Here is a 17,823-nt window from a genome sequence, read left to right on the forward strand (position 1 = left end):
TTTTAGAAGAAGAAGAAGTCAACAAATAATCCAAAATAATCTAACTGTCAACGTGGTGGGGCAAATGACATTTGACGTTTTTTTCCCCATTTGCTGTTTATGTCGGTGATTTTAAATCCAACTTGCGACTTTTGTACTTAGAATTCGCCGATAAAGATGCTATTATCTCGTGCGGGATAGTGCTATTTAAAATTTTAACAGTATGATGGTTGAACGCTAGCTCGCCGTGTTAAAACGTTTTACAGTTTGTAATAATAATAAAGTTGCAACTCGGCCGATTTAAGGTATTGATTGTTTTTAATAATAATTGGATAATTTGTAGAGCCCCGTTTTTTATGAAAAATCACCCCAAGGGCGCTGTACAACTGATGAGTTTTTAGGATCTATCTAATTTACTATGGTTATTTAGAATAATAAATCATGTATCGTATATGACAATTAAAATTGACTTAATCGGTTGACTTAAATTATAGTAGGTATAACTTGTAATTATTAGTACCTAGTACTTACTTCATAGTTATAATTTTTTTAGCAGATTGAGAATTTCAGAATAATTCTCTCCGTATGTAGAAATTAAATGTGTAAATATATAGAGTGTGTTTGGACAGTCCAAACTCCTATAATGTTATGCTCACAGTAATTGATAATAATATCTTGGTCAACTATAATTTATTACTAGTGTCCCTAGTATAATTATTATTACCTACTAATAAACTACATATTTAGATTATTAAATATTAATAAATGTCAATATATACTTAATGACCTAAACGCGCCTCTAATTTATTGTATGTTTATAAACTAGATATTATACCCCAATCTATCTATCTGTGACAGGTAAAAACATAGTTTTTTTTAAAAAAACAGCGCCATCTGTTGGACAAACATACTTTAAAAAAAAAAAAACACTTTTGCAGAAAATAGATTTCTCTTTATGACTGTACATGTTTAAGACGCCACATTCCAAATTTCTACAGAAATGTAATATACTTCCCAAACACTTCAAGTTTTTAAGTTCTTAAAAAAATATGAAATACATTATTTTTAAGATAATCTTTATGCATTTGCCGAGTTGAAAAGTAACTAACTAACTAACCACCACGCCGTTTTACGCATGTGTAGGCAGAGAGTATGTACTGCCAAACAGCTCGGTCTTGGCATACACTTCTTGCCTCATTCATACATCGTCTCATACATACTCTTCTATTATTCTGACTCTTGACATGGCCCGACTCAACCATCTGATTAAGTTGATCACGCCATGTCTTCATCGGGCGTTCCTGACTTCTTCTATCATTCACATTTGCATCATGTATTCTCCTTACACTCTTTTCTTTTTCTTTCATTCGCTCTACATGCCTAAACCATCTGTGCGTCCCTTTCTTAATCTTACTCATTAATTCGCATTTCTCCCACAATTACCACACATACATATCGGGGATCTCATTAGGATATCATTGATAAAGAAATTGCACGAAATTTGCTCAATAGAAAAAAATCACAAAGTATGCTCCAAAAATTAAACACATTTGATTATGTTATAAATTTAACACATTATAGGTACGAAAATATTTTGTTTCTTTAAACGCCACTTAAGACATTTGTCGACAGATTTTCGCTCTATTTTTAATAAGTTATCATTTATTAAATATTTTCATTTACTCCTATTAATTATAATCATTTTCAATATTAGTCCTCTCCCTCTAACTTTCGTATTTACATATCTCCCTTTCAAACCATCTTCTTCTTCTTCTACGGAGCCTTAATGTTCTCTTCTTTGTTATATCTTGTCAACAAAATATTCACAGTCAAAAGGTTATCGCAAAGTTGATTAAATATTTACTCATCTAAATTTAAGTAAGAGTCATTTTGTGGAATAGTATTTACAATAATAATCTTGTGGCAGCATTAGTGTACTTGGCCTGGTCTCATGGTAACCATTTTTCTCAACTCTTATTAATTTACAAAATTATTCTGAATTATAAATATCTTTCTCGGACGCCTCTGACTTCTTTCACCATTCACTACTGTATACCACAATGTTACTGTTAACAAAACTAGATTACCTCGACTTTAATTCGACTCTGTAACTAATTACGGTGCAGAACTATTCCTCGGGCGTCCCCGACTTCTTCTATCATTTAAACATCTCTAAACACTCCTGGCACTAATAACAACAAACGTTGAAATTTTCAGCGATATCTGTTGACTGCTTTTTGAGTTTTGCGAGCACAAACCTACGCAGGTTAAATTTTTATATATTTAGATTATAATAAGCCAGTTAGAATTTAACTTAACCATTTGGAATGCATTTTATAAAACTAAGTTATTAATAAATTTTTAAACTGTGGGGGGCCTATGGGAAAATGGGGGCCTCAGCATGGGTAAAGCACCCAGTGAGGCCCACATTATCAAATAATGTATTAAAATATAAATAGAAACTGTAATTTTTGGATGAGAAATATTTAAAAAAAAAATTGTGAAAAAATAATTTCTTTTTTTTATATCTTGACAACAGCGCCATCTATCTGGTACAAAACTATCCTATATTTCAAGCTGGAACCAACTATACACATACAAAATTTCATTGAAATCGGTCGGGCGGTTTCGGAAATTAGCGTGTTCGAACTGTAAAAATCTGGCAAGTGAAAAGTGGCAAGCAAAAAGCATGTCAATTGTAGTACTTTCGATTTCGTAGTTTTAGTACTAAACTGTCAATCGTCGCTTAAGTTTGTGTGCTACCTCCGAGTAAATTGCCTTTTAAAAGTGCCAAAATACCCTTGTGTGTATGAGAAAGTGTTTTAATTACTCTGCAAACATTAGTTAAAGCCAAGGAATAACATTGCATTTGTAAATACACACAAATTATTTACTTTTTCGATTATTATAAATAATACAGTTGTTTCCCGCCCAAAGATTTTATGCATCATAGGGTAAACGTAAGGCCGACTAGAGTAGAGGTCTGGCACAACAGCCAAATTATGAAGTCAGTGCTGTCGTCAACTAAACTTCGCTGTTCAAAATAGTCTAATCACTCTGTTTCTTTGTATGCTTGCGGTAAAATAATATAAAAATCAGCAGTAACAATGAGTATCAACAAAAATCGCCACGATTTAAAAAACTGTCGTTGCTCTGTTATGGCACGGCACTGACTTAATCACTTGACACCTCAAAACCGTCAGGCACCCAGTCTCTAGTCGGCCTTGAGGTACTATTCCACCGCAGACGTCGCCCGATCCTATAATTTATTCTGTTCATACACATAAGTTTGAATTAAGAATTTACTGGAAACATAAGAGCATTTCGTACTTGCCACATTTTATCTTAATTTTCTTGATACAATAACAACTTTAGATAATATATTGTAACGTCGTTGGACAAAATGCCATGTTTCAAGCATCTGCAAATTATTAACGTTTGATTTTCTTAATTGGTGTTCTTTTTTTTGCAATGGCCATACTCGTTATTATAAACTGTGCCATTATATTTATATTTACCTTAATGTTTTGTGTATTTTTTTCAACGTTCTGTTTTCATGCTTTTTTGCGTTTTTTGATAGAAAACTTCTTCTAAAACTTTTCTAGTGATGTTCTAAAGTAAATATATATTTTTTGTGTTTTTTATAGAAAACAATTTTTTTATAATACAATTGATTTATGTATTTACAATGGTGCTACAATTTTTGAATTATTGTTAGTAATTATTTATCATATTTCAGATTGCAGGATGGATCTGATCAAGAATGGTTGGTTTAGCGAAGTGTCGGAACTGTGGCCCGGGCAGGCAATGTCTCTCGAAGTTGAGAAAGTCCTTCACACGGAGAAATCTCAGTTCCAAGATATCCTCGTAGTGGACACAAAAAGCTATGGAAGAGTTCTCATTCTTGACGGCATTATTCAATGCTCCCAGAAGGATGAGTTTGCTTATCAGGTAACATAGGATTATAAGATTTTAATTAAACATGTATATTTATGCAAAACTTCCTGGTATTTTGGTTTTATAAAACATTAGTATCTTTTAGAAGTAGTTTGAAAGTATACAAGGCCAAAATGCACCCAGAGTGTACTAGTGCCGTATGGTTTCAGAAGTATAAAGAAATAAATTCTTTAGAAAGTATGCACGAGTTTTGCGATCTCTCTAATCACATATACTTCCTATCCTCAATTAGTGCGCGCCACAGACATATGAACATATAGACTAGAAATTAAAGGTGAGGGGTAAAATAAAATTGTTAAATGCTCTACCAAATGAAACCAAAAAAATAAACGAAATGAGTATATTTAAAACAAAAGTCAAAACATGGCTTAGAGATCAAAGTAATAATCAACTTACAAACATTATGAAGACAATGTAAAGACAATTCAAAACTAAATACAAAAATTTAAGAAAAACTACAGGCCGCCTCAGAACAGGAAACCCTAGTGAGGAGGACTGTGAAAAAAATTAAAAAAATATACTTATATTATACTTTAAACCTACATAATGTACAAATTTTGCTATTGATATTAATAAAAAAAAAAAAAAAAAAAAAAAAAAAAAATCAACTGTTGAAGAACGAAGGGGGTAAAGCTGACTGTGATTCGTCAATAAATCAATCTGACAGTATATAGGCATCTCGCATTATAATATCATCATTTAGTTCTTAAAAGTAAAATCTGCTTTTGAATGAATAGACATTTTTACATGGGAGCGCAAATTACTCGCCACGTTATGAACAAATCCAAAGTCCAAATTCGGCAAAAAAAAAATTCTTCTATTTTCAGAGTCGAATATTTTGTTTACGTATTTAGTTACGACACTTTTATAAGTGTTCATAATTTACTTCCCAGTAACAACGATGCGCACACTTGAGAATCGCTACATTCGACCAATGTTGGCTCGATGTGATAGTATATGTTTCTACAACTGATTCATATTATACGACGTGAATAAGCTTAAAATGATGCTTACATATGGAATGTAATACGACAATTGGGTTTATTCTCTTTTTCACATCTATTTTTACAAGTTTTCATATCACAAGCCACTATTTTGCCGTGTTATTTCATAAAATGCCTCGACCATAGCTCGACGCTAGTTCGAACAAGAATGATGACGTCACATTCTCAAGATTCACGGGAAGCCATACGCGAGCCCAGCCGGCTCCAATGGAACCGGTATGGGGAGTGGGGAAGAATACGCTTTTAATCACTTAGGGCAGGTCTACTAATATTCATATGTCTATGGTGCGCGCATATTTTGAATGTATGTAAGACCAAAATTCTCTATGGTTTCAAATAGTTTAAAAAATATGTATACCCAGTTTTTATTTAATTCAAAATTGGTTCTTAGTTTGGGTTCATTTAAAAAACAAATAATCTATTATTTAATAATTTTTGGTTTATTTTGGTTGTGTGATACATTAAATGCTAAATCATGTTTCCTTTAGTGTGAACTATACTAACTCTTTCTATATCAAAACAATAAAGAATACTGACCGAAACAATGGAACATGCTGAGTGATGTTGCAATGTTGGAAAATACTAGATGATTGCTTACCGATTATAAGAAAAGCCTAGAATATTTCAAATTAGAAACATCAAAGGGGGGACCCTAGAGGAAGCTAGAACTATTTATGGAGCGCCATAATTACGCGGCTGTCATCTGTCAAAGTGACAGATCCCATACAAAGTAATGATATTCCGCGGCAGTCTCCCGATTAATCTGAAACCCTCTCCTAAGGAAGATTATAACATAGTGTGTCATCCCTACAAATAATACGTATATGCCACGCCCAAATTACGCTTGCACAATACACCGTAATGTGTCTAAGGCTTAAATGAATGTTGTGACAAAAATTACACCAAATTTCAGTTATTACAATCAGTTATTTTCACGCATTATTTTAATCATTATTTACTATTAATATAGGTAAGTATTATACATTAAAAAAATACTGATTATTATCTAGATTCAGGGAAGTGTGATTTCATCACACTAATTAATTCCTATTAAAATATTCACATTCACAAAAAAATGTGTGTTTATATTAGACCACATGAAGTACAACTATTTTCAGCTTAATAAATAAAATAAAATTAGTAAAACAATAAATTTTTATTTTTAAAATTTAATCTTAGACCTTAGCTATACAACGCAAAAATCTTAAATGCAGCTGTGCTGCCATTTATATTTTGTCACACACAGTATTAGTTCAATTTCTTAAATAATCATCTACAGTTGTATCGTAAGAGTTACTGTATTTTTTTCTGTAAAAAATTAAAACCTATGCAATCTTATTTATTTTTCTTCTTAGTTTATTTTATTATATTTAATAAAAGCCTAAATATTTTCATTTACTACATTACTACTTCGAAGACAACCAAACAAGGGGGCTCTCGTAAGATGTTACATTAAACTAAATATTAGTGATTCAATCATGAAGGTGTCGCTAGCATGACAAAATGAGATCTTTTTAGTGAAGGTCTCGCTATCGTTGACAAGAAATGCATGGAATGCACGGTATATATTTGCAACAACTGCTTACAAAACATTGTCGAAATCAAATTTATAAGGTTAATGTGTGTACAGTTACAATATTTTTTAAATTGAATAAAACCAATTTGATTTTAAATTCTTATCTCAGTTGTCAAAGTCATTGTTAAAACATTTTGAATGCAGAAATTCTTATCTCGAAGAGAATTCTTCAAGGTTATGTTTAGGTTTATGGTTAGATTATAGTTTATGTTTATGAAACTTGACTTTATTGAATATTATTATCAAAGCTGAGATGTGTTTAATGCCAATATTTTTCTTATAAGTAGATAGGATAGCAGGGGCATATGACCAGTTCGCTCCGGGCGCCAAATTGCCCAGGCGCCAATGTGCTGGTAATATCTAAAACCCAACAGCCCTAACACATCCCCCTTGAAATTATTTTTCTTAAAAACGGCGCTACTCAAAATACAAATCACCCGAATATTATTGATTACAGTGATCACCTATCTAGGTGTCTACAGGTTTTGACAAGGGACGCCAAAACTTTACTCGTTCCTGACAAATTTTGAACAACACAAGTAATTCACAACAAAAAACAGTAAAAATTATTTGAGTGATCGCGGCGCAAAATGATTATAAAGGTATCTTGTTTAGCGTGTTAAAATTCGTACAAACAGACATAAGCATTGCGTAGTTCGATTTGATATGGTTTTATTCTATTTATTTATATGAACCATATCTTCTAAATATGTGTAGAAGGAGTTTTAAAAAGTATTTTTAATTTTTTTTTAAATGATCTGCCAACGATGTCTTCACAAACATATTACGTTTATACCATCGATATATAATAAAAATAGATTAGCCCTTGATACCTAATTTCAATCCAAGAATAACACCACCTAAGAGTAATTTCATAATACATCACCCATCGAATTCTGCTGCCTCGCTTCGAAAGCCTAGATAATATAAATGCATATTCCCTATAATATAAAGCAGAGCACAAATTTATCGCTTAAATCCCGTGATGTAGTTTGTTATCGACCAATGGGAATCTTGTACAGCATCACGTCATAAGATACGGAGATGAACTTGACAATCCAACATAATGTAAACTTGTTGCAAAAGCTTCTAAAGTCGTATGCGAAACCAGCGAAGAGTGTTCATTTTGTGAGTGTTGTCGTAATTTGAATACAAATCCGTTACCAAACCAATACTCGGTGAGTAGATTGACGTCAGAAATTTTGCTTGCAATATATATACAAATATATTTGTTATTTATTTATTACACGCCCTAGTGGGCTTTTCTTAAAAAAAAAATACAAGCATTTTGTATCAGAGTAAACACTTAAAAATTAATACAATAAAGAAGAATGTAAACATAATGGCATAAATGAATCCTCAAGCATATAATTGAATTTAAAAGATTCAACAAAACAAAATAGTAGAAGCGGAGAAGTTATATGGGTACATAGGTCTATTTGTGTCTAGAAGAATAAAAGTGATAGAATATACAACATTTATACTGATTAGTTTTCAAATGAAATATATCACCCAGATCAGAATATTTGTTTCCGAGATTGTGAAGTCTCGGAATCGGAGAATTTTGGTAAGATATTATATATTATAGAGAGGAGACGGTTTACGTATAGTTTCCGGGAGCACTTTGGCCACAAGCCCATTGTGCTATCTCCTTTTTACCTTATTATTCAACATTAACCCGGTCCCTTTTATAAAGTTCACCAGAGTTGTCATTGGAAATCAGGCCATGTCTTCTGGTTCCACAATGTGTCTTCCCAGGTCTCATCTCTCCTCTCCACTCCTTGATTCCTCGAAGGCCTCACGATGGATGAGTCCACTCTCCCTTGGTTCCCTGAAGGCCCCACAAGGGAAGAGTTCACGGAGGTGTCCTCAGCTCTCCTCTCTATTCCTCCTTGGTTCTCTGAAAGGAAGAGGGCCTCATATCTCCTCTCCACTCCTATTTGGTTCCCTGAACGCCCCAAGAGGAAAGAGGGCCTCATCTCTCCCCTCCACTCATCTTTGATTCCCTGAAGACCCCACGGGGGAAAAGGGCCTCATCTCTCTTCTCCACTCCCTGGTTCCCTGAAGATCTCAAGATGGAAAAGACCACTCCCCTTTGTTCCCTGAAGTCCCCACAATGGAAGAGTTCACTCCCTCTTGGTTCCTTGAAGGTCCCACAAGGGAAGAGTTCATGGAGGTGGTCTCAGCCCTCCTCTCCAAGGTTCCTGCTCTTGGTCCCTTCTTGCAGGCCCCACGAAGGAAGAGTCCACAGAAGTGGCCTCAGCTCTTCAAAGTTCCCCAAAGGCCCCTATTTTTTGAATGGTCAAATTTTTCATCCCATGAGTATCTATCTTTTTTCATAAATGAGCATGTGAACCAAATTGAAATTTTTTTGAGAGTCAATTTTTAGGCCGATACGCCGATACGTCTATTCTTTATTTGGTCGATGGTCAATATGTTTAATTAAGTAATTTCTTAAATTATTACGATTGCAGGAAATGATTGCATTTCTCCCCCTGTGCTGCCACAAGAACCCCAAGAAGGTGCTCATCGTGGGAGGAGGGGACGGAGGAGTGGCCAGAGAAGTTGTGAAGCATCCCAATGTGGAGGAAGTTCATCAGGTAATTAATTATTTTTAAATTCAGTTTTTTTGTCTACCCTCCCCATGTAATTAATGTATTGATTTTAAATTACGTATTCATTTACAGGTTGAAATTGATGATCGAGTCATTGAAGTTTCAAAGAAATATCTACCGTTTATGGCGGAAGGATTTAAAAGTGAAAAGATGACACTGCACGTTGGAGACGGCTTCGAATTTATGAAAAATCACAGTAAAGAATTTGACGTCATCATTACAGACAGCAGTGATCCCGTGGGACCTGCAGTCAGCTTGTTCCAGGAAGATTACTTCTCTTTAATGAAGCAAGCTCTGAAGGATGACGGAATTGTGTGTTCCCAAGGCAGCACGGTTTGGACGGATTTGGCCCACGTGAAAAACACCTTGAATCATTGCAGAAAGCAGTTTGCAGCGGCTACGTACGCCGTTGCCTCCGTACCAACATACCCCACCGGACAAATTGGTTTTGTGATTGGATCTCTTGACAAAGACCAGAGCTTCCAGCAACCAAACATCTCATTTGACGATGAAACTTTAGATAAGATGAAGCTGAGGTACTACAGCGAAGATGTCCACAAGGCAGCTTTTGCTCTGCCCCGATTCGCAAAGATCCAACTTCAGTAAACTTTCAAATACATATTTATATATTTTTTCTACAAGAAGTGTTCAATCTTATTAAAATATTTATATTTTTATAAAATACCTTTACAATATTTTTAGCCGTGGGGTGCCTCTTGTGTTAATGTTACATTATATTTATTTGATGTTGTTACTGTTACATACATCATAATAATTATACTCAAACTGCATTGGTTTAAATTAGAGACTCATGTTATTTTCCTCAAGCTATGTCTAATGCAGAGTTCACAGGAGGACAACAAAGAAGACAGGACAATACTGTCCTGTACCAGCTCTGTGAACATCCTTGATCGCACAGGAAAGGACAGTTGGACAATATAAAAATTCAACCGTAGTTCCAACGCGTGCAGTGGTGGGGGTAAGCCCCTGTCCTGCGGAGATAGCCCGCCTTTCTACTCTAATAATAATAATAACATAACATATTTATTGTTATTAAGTTTAATTTGTAGAACTCCATTTTATTTTTTTATTTTTTATATATACAATAATATTATTATTGGGTTTATAAAAACAGTTTATTTTTAAACAAGTTCTGCTGTGTAATTATTATTACGCGTGACAGCTGTTTCGCCCTCTGAAGGCATTATCAAACTGTGGGTAGCCCACTTACAGACGATAAATTTATATTATTTCTAGGTAGGTATTTTAATTTCATTTACTGATTTCTTAATTGATTTCTAAGTAAAATATCAAAAATTATTAATGGTTATTACCCCAGCAAAGTTTCCCCAATTAGTGTAATGTTTAAATTTGACTGAATGTCTTTATGTTAGTTATTCCCAAACGATGACTCATAGGGTTATTTTAATAGCATAATTAAGTACTTCATAGTGCACTCATATTTGCATTAGGTTTGAAGATATCTAGTAGGGGTGAACGAATTATATTTGTTTGTTCATTAATTAGAATAGCTTTTGGATTATTAGAGTTTTTGTTAATTTCTAACTGCTCTAAAAGATTCAGTTTACGGCCTTTATTTTGTATGTGTAACGGAGTTGGTTTATTATTATCATTAAGTGAGTGATTTTCATCTAGGAGATGTTTGGCAAATTGAGATTGTATTTTATTATTATTTTTAAAAGATCTTATATGTTCTTTAAACCTAGTGTTAAAGGACCGGCCCGTTTGTCCAACATAAACAGCGTTGCATTCGTCACACTGGAGTTTATAAATGCCACTATTTTGTAATTTGAGTACCTTACTTTTTGAGTTTTTAAGAGATGATCCTAAGTTGTTATTTGTGCGGAAGGCAATATCTAAACCACACTTTTTGAGGACTTTGGCAATTTTATTAGATGTCTGTCCGATGAATTCTAAACACCCGAATTTATTATTCGTCTTATTATTAGTCGTTGGGTAAATTAATTTAAGGTTATTTTTGTGTTTGTTATTATTAATTATTTTTTCAATGTCTCTACCCTTGAAGCCATTATTTTTAGCAATAGTTAGGATTGTATTTTTTTCCTTCTCGTATGCTTTCTTGTCAAGTGGGGTATTAGTAAGCCTATGTACCATTGAGTGGTAGGCAGATAATTTATGTGACCACTAATTTGCTTTCTTGTCAATACAATCTCAATTTGCCAAACATCTCCTAGATGAAAATCACTCACTTAATGATAATAATAAACCAACTCCGTTACACATACAAAATAAAGGCCGTAAACTGAATCTTTTAGAGCAGTTAGAAATTAACAAAAACTCTAATAATCCAAAAGCTATTCTAATTAATGAACAAACAAATATAATTCGTTCACCCCTACTAGATATCTTCAAACCTAATGCAAATATGAGTGCACTATGAAGTACTTAATTATGCTATTAAAATAACCCTATGAGTCATCGTTTGGGAATAACTAACATAAAGACATTCAGTCAAATTTAAACATTACACTAATTGGGGAAACTTTGCTGGGGTAATAACCATTAATAATTTTTGATATTTTACTTAGAAATCAATTAAGAAATCAGTAAATGAAATTAAAATACCTACCTAGAAATAATATAAATCTATCGTCTGTAAGTGGGCTACCCACAGTTTGATAATGCCTTCAGAGGGCGAAACAGCTGTCACGCGTAATAATAATTACACAGCAGAACTTGTTTAAAAATAAACTGTTTTTATAAACCCAATAATAATATTATTGTATATATAAAAAAAAAAAAAAAAAAAAAAAAAAAAAAAAAAAAAAAATAACATAACAGTTATATAGCGCAGTTTTGTGCTATTTCACTTCAAGTACTCTAGGACAATGGACCAAAACATTGTTCTAGAACTTAACCCAAACTTCTGTTCACGTTAGGACAATAGTTCCTGAGCTGGGACCAGACAGTATTGTCTTGTCCTTGTGTGAACTACGCATAATGCAAAATTGCGGATATAATATGAATGTATTTTTAGATTGAGAATTTTCTTTTATAAATTCAGTGTTCATTATTTGTTTCCACTAACTACATCTCATCGAGGCTTTTCAATGGTCTCCATGGTGTATACCGAAACTTCTATGAACCATTTTGATGTTTTTATTTTATTTTCTCTGTATATTGTTAGTCTTACTACCCCCAATTTGACTTTGTTATCATTAAAAAGGAGGAAGAAGAAAAACCAAATTTTAATCTTTTTCAGCGTTATGAATTCTGCCGCTGTAACTAAAAATAGTGTCTACCCTAAGACTCTCAAGGAAGACACTGTGTTTTTTTTTGTTACCGCGGCAGAAAAGTCCGAGATAGGTTTTAATATTTTGTGTCAATCTCATTTTTTCACTTGTTTTTCTTAAAATAAGATACATATTAACAAAATATATTTAAGGAAACTACACAATCAGAGATTTCTATGGTGTGATGTGATACATGATAATTATAATTTTTGCCTCTTAACATTTTTCAGATGCGACAATAAACTTTATTTATATTCTTTAGATATTAATCAAGTGCTTAAATAGGAAAATTTGTGTTTATAACAGACATTCCAGATATAGTTATAAAAGCTTTTCTTTGAAAAGCTAGTTTACATACCATATTTATATTAAAATAATAATATTATTTTTCTAATTTGAGGATCAGTTATTTTTTTTATGAAAAAAGTTTATAAAAATGATCTGTTTTTTTTGTGATATTATCTTTGATTGGTGTAAAACATAATGAAGTGTTTATATATTGAAATTTATATTTATTATAAAATTACACATTCGCTTAGATTTTCCAATTAAAAAAGTGTATGCAGTTACTCTTCAGTGTTTTGGTGATAACATCAACTTGGCTGAACAAAAATGGCTGTCTTGAGCTCCATCATCTGTAAAGCACGTGTTCACCATATACATAATGAGAATATGATGATATAGAGAAGAGTAATTTATATTTTTCAACAAATGTACACTTTAATTCTGAGATTGATGAAATTTTACACACTAGACCTTGAAGACAGGAGGAAGGTAACTGTTTACATGAGATTTCCACCACTGAAAGCAGAATTTTGCATACTTGATGTTCATAAAAAGAGGAAAGTTACTGTCTATGTCTGATTTCGAATAACTTCACCTAGTACTCTATTACAAAGCAAAACAAATTGATTTATCATCATGATTATTATATTATGTATAAACAAACTATGCTAACTGATATTTTTATTTGTATTGATATATATATATTCGTTTTTGGCTGTTATAAAATGATGTAAGTTGCTTTCTACTATTTTGCTGACATGTTGAACATAGCTTATGGCAGAAGTTAATAATATAATATGCTTGCTGATGTTGGTTGGCCTGTTTCCCATATCATATGTTGTATTCTAATGTTGACTCACAATTATAAATGTACTTGCATAATAAAAATATATGTATGTATTTTTGTAATAGTTTTTTAAAGTCAAAATTCAGAAGAGTGCGCCGCCCTTTATAAGATATATTAATCAAGCATTGAGACAGCATATCGGTATACCCAGTTAAATAATATCTAATATTTAAAAAAGATTATTTTATCATGTACTCTAATATATTTTGAAGACATTGTTCTACATACTACATATTTTGGTAACTAAAATAAAACTTTCAAAATTTATATTTGATTGTATTATGTATTTATTTGTTAAATAATTTGACTAGAACATTAACCCCTATTGTGCGTCTGGCTACATTTGCAGTCCAGCGAAATAATGACTACCTTGAAGTGCACTGCAGCGTGCAGTGTGTAGATATATTCGAAAGCAAAACAGTAGACATCGTAGAAGTGCGTCTTATTATTTCAAATATCTCTAAATAGTATAAAACAAAGTCACTATCCGCGTCTATCTGTTTGTGCGCTTAGTTCTTCTAAACTACGCAACGGATTTTGATAGGGTTTTCACAATCATTTAGAAAAAAAAATTCCGGAAGGTTTATATATATAATACATGCATATTATATTTATAGAGAGTAGAGAAAAGTCGATGTTTTGTAATAAAGTCATAAAAAATATATTTTCAGGCACTTAAATTGCTAACACTGGCTAAACCTTATTAGATATATCAAAATAATGTACTATGGAATTGTATATCTTAAAAAGGCCTACAGAAAAGTTCATAATGGTATATGTCTATCTCTTTATTTATTTATTAATGGACATCGTCCAAATTACAAAATAATAACACAAATAAAGTAAAATGAAAAATACAGGAGTAGACAAAGGTACATGAAAGCAAAGACATATGGTAGATATAATATAAGAAAATAAAGCGACAAGTCGAATCAAGTGAAGAATACGACGTGGGTCAGGACCACAGGACACTTAATATTCCATCACTTGTTTAGCGACTGGCAAAAATCATTCAGACTTATCCCAAAGAAGTTAAGGTTTTGACTTGAGTTGACCAGTCTACACATTCTGGACAATGGTGAATAATATCCATAATTTGTCGAATGATGGTTGAGGAAGAGCAGTTCATTATTTCTGAGTCTTTGCGAGGGGATATTGAAGGGAATGAGTTGCAGTAGAGTAGGTGAATCAATAATACCATTTATAATTTTGAAGAAGCAAATGAGGTCATTTCTTTCCCAACGGACTTCCAAAGGAGAGAGGTTTAGAGTTAGTTCAATTTCATCATATGAGTATTTGCCTTTTTCTAATCCTAGCCTCCTAGCAATCCCTCTTAAGAACCGATGTTGAACAGATTCAATGCGTCGAATGTGGACAGCATAAAAAGGAGACCAAATAACACAAGCATATTCAAGATTAAGATCTCTTAAGGATAACCCCCAGCAACGCCGGGTAAACGTCGGCTAGTAATTTTATATTTGGATTTGCAATATCGGGGTTCAAAGGTAAGCTTGTTACAAGTTACATTATTTACAATTTTCAATAGACTAATCAAAATAGGACCAAGAAATTTGGTTAGCAATAATTAAGAAGAGACGAATTGAACTGTAAAATTGACTTACTCTTTAGTAATCACAAATTGGAGGGTTGCGTTTTTGTGAAAGAAAACCTCGCACATGTTAGATGTTGGCGGATAACTGATTTGGTATGCTAATCATAAATCCTTTCATTTGATTTAGATATTGTACACAAGCACTTGTAGTATTTATTTTCATTTTAAATTCAATTATAAGTTGGACGTAGCGGTCTGATATCAAATATATTGTTGATGTAACTTGCAAAAGGAGCAAAGAATGGGGCTATTGTCCCCAATGGTATACAGTAATATGAGCTGCATAATTTTATGATTTCGGATGTGATTGGTATGCGAGCTGGAAACTAAAGTGGCGCCATCCCGATTAGATTGACTGAAATTTTGGGAGTGCGTTGCTCCAATGCTCCTTAGAGCTAGCCGCCACTGGTTGCGAGCGGCCAAACCCCGTACGCGGACATCACAACAGTTGGCTTGCAAACACGTATCAATAAAAAAGTGCCGCATACAGGGTCACCTAGAATTGAAAGGACACGCGTTTAAAGAGTTAAGTAGGTACACCTACTTATAAGTTTTTGATGTAGAGTATCATAGGGCCCATTGAGAAAGTTTGCCTGATCGCCACTGTTTTGGGCCCCAAAAAGCTCAGTAATTGAGTGCGTATCTGATATCTAGTTCTAGATTTACCACAGGTCCGATAGCTGAAAGGAATCTAATGATGGGATTATTGGCTTGGCCGTGGTTGTCGGATATATTTAATATTTCAGCAGTTTTACAGGGATGAAGAGTGAAGAAAGGCCTCAGCAAGACGGGATGATCTTGTTGAGTCAAAGCGGAATATAGCTGTTCTGGATCTTCAGACCTGAAAAAATTTTTTTTAAAAAAGCAGCACAAGACTAAAAATTTGTATATTTTTGAAAGCAACTAAATCTGAGAGTTAAAATGATGTCTTGTAAGTGAGAGAGTAAAAACCTTTTCAGGGGAGAAACAGAGTGCTTCTACTATCGGTGATAGATATAAACAAAACACAACTTAATAAAATTAAAAAAAGGGTGGCCAAAATAAATTGCTTATAATGTTAGCTACATAGCTAGCGGCACAGAAAATTATATAATATAATTAACACAAGTCATCATTAAATGAATTTTTTTCTAAATATTTACTGACCCACTGTACTTTTAATAGGCACAGATTATGGAAATTACACTTCGCTTTAGCTTAATTACTCTAAAAAACCAACTATTTTTATGAGAAGGGAGATGGTAAGATAGCATTAAAATTCAAAATTTAATCTAAATACAAACAAATTATTTAAAAAAACTCAAACTAGTAACCTAGGTTGTGTCTAAGATGAATTAAAAAATTTCATTGTTTTGTGATGTCTCTCTGATGAAAATAGTTGTTTCTTTAAGTAATTAAGTCGAAGCGAAGGTGTAATTTCCGTAATCTATGCTTAATGGAAGTGCAGCGGTTCAGTAAATAATTACCGAATTTCAAAGAATCATTGCTAATCAAAATCTTTAGGAGTGAGAAAATATACAGTAGCTATCAAATTAATTACGTTAGTTGGCAATGCTTCCAAACTTCTTCTAGTCTCAGCAAGCTGCCACTCTTATTCCATACGTTGAAACATAGTACAGGAACGTTATAGCTTAAACTGTAATAAACGTGATATTCCCATCGTAATATTGAACACGTAAAATTACATAGTTGATCTTTCATTGTGTCACCATCATCTTGTATAGCATCATAACATATCTTTCTGGTTGTTTGTTTTGTGACTATTTTCTTCAGATATTTTGCTCCAACTTCATTAGATTCCACTTCCAGACACCAAGAATCACCTAATTTGTCTGATATGTTGACTAATTTTGTAGCAAATTCAAGGAACATGTCCCATGATAAGAGAGACATATTATACACTTTTCAATAAATCACATGTGAGTTATGAGTAAATCACGTACAAAAGTACAGATAACAAATAAACGAACGTTTCGATATTTTTGAGGTAGTTATCGGAGGTATTTTCTTTTTGAGGAAGCAAAAATACTGATTTGTTTTGTGACAATTTTTTATTACATTTATTCGCATTGTTTTTACACATTTGTCAGTTTTCAAATTTGACATTTCTTTAAGGGTGGGTTTTTTCATTTACCTTTACTTTTAGCAGTGCAGTTTACAGTTACTTTCGCAATACATTTGACATTTAAGGAAAAATGAGTTTTTTCACGACGCCAACTGCTAAAGTAAAGGTAAATAGGGATGACAGCATGATAACTAATCTAATTCCCAAACTTTTGTTTTGGGAGCTGTTCATATATTTTTTTCATGTGGCAACTCACACATTAAATGTCAAACATTCTATGAATTCTATGCGTATTGCGTTGTTTATGATTGTATCTTCTGGTGTAAATATTGTTATTTAAATAATAATAATGAGTTTTATCGTCGAAAAGTAAGTAAAAATTCAATTAAATTAATATTAATAGTTATTTTTCAATATATAACCAATGTATACATGTTTGCAGCGAACGTGGAAACAATTTTTCGGCGAGGGAAATCGACATCTTAAAAGATTTGCTACAAAAATATGGAGCCATAATTATGTGCAAGAGATCTGATGCATTGGGCTCACGTGACAGGGAAAAAGCCTGGAGCTCTTTGACAAGTGAGTTCAATGCATCGACAAATGTG

At 32.9% G+C, this 17,823-nt stretch overlaps 2 protein-coding genes across 5 annotated transcripts; one reads left to right on the plus strand and one right to left on the minus strand.

Moving 5' to 3' along the window:
• Positions 1-45: 45 nt before the first annotated feature.
• On the plus strand, positions 46-10,173 carry SpdS (Spermidine Synthase). Of its 4 annotated transcripts, none has more exons than XM_089635357.1 (4): positions 46-284; positions 3,719-3,930; positions 8,991-9,116; positions 9,204-10,173. In XM_089635357.1, the coding sequence occupies exons 2-4, from the start codon at positions 3,727-3,729 to the stop codon at positions 9,735-9,737; spliced, it is 864 nt and encodes a 287-aa protein (XP_089491483.1). In that variant the 5' UTR covers positions 46-284; positions 3,719-3,726; the 3' UTR covers positions 9,738-10,173. The 4 variants fall into 4 exon arrangements, with proteins under 4 accessions (XP_089491483.1, XP_089491484.1, XP_089491486.1 ...); XM_089635358.1 differs by lacking the exon at positions 46-284 and adding an exon at positions 1,878-1,933; XM_089635360.1 differs by lacking the exon at positions 46-284 and adding an exon at positions 3,212-3,305.
• Positions 10,174-11,938: 1,765 nt separating this feature from the next.
• Positions 11,939-17,230, minus strand: Atg10 (Autophagy-related 10). Its single transcript, XM_089635361.1, has 2 exons — positions 16,691-17,230; positions 11,939-15,991 (listed from the first exon to the last, which is right to left on the minus strand). The coding sequence occupies exons 1-2, from the start codon at positions 17,041-17,043 to the stop codon at positions 15,775-15,777; spliced, it is 570 nt and encodes a 189-aa protein (XP_089491487.1). The 5' UTR covers positions 17,044-17,230; the 3' UTR covers positions 11,939-15,774.
• Positions 17,231-17,823: the final 593 nt, after the last annotated feature.

This window comes from Hesperophylax consimilis, chromosome 9 (genome assembly GCF_061612785.1).
Source record: "Hesperophylax consimilis isolate HC1 chromosome 9, BYU_Hcon_1.0, whole genome shotgun sequence".
NCBI classification, from domain to species: Eukaryota; Metazoa; Arthropoda; class Insecta; order Trichoptera; family Limnephilidae; genus Hesperophylax; species Hesperophylax consimilis.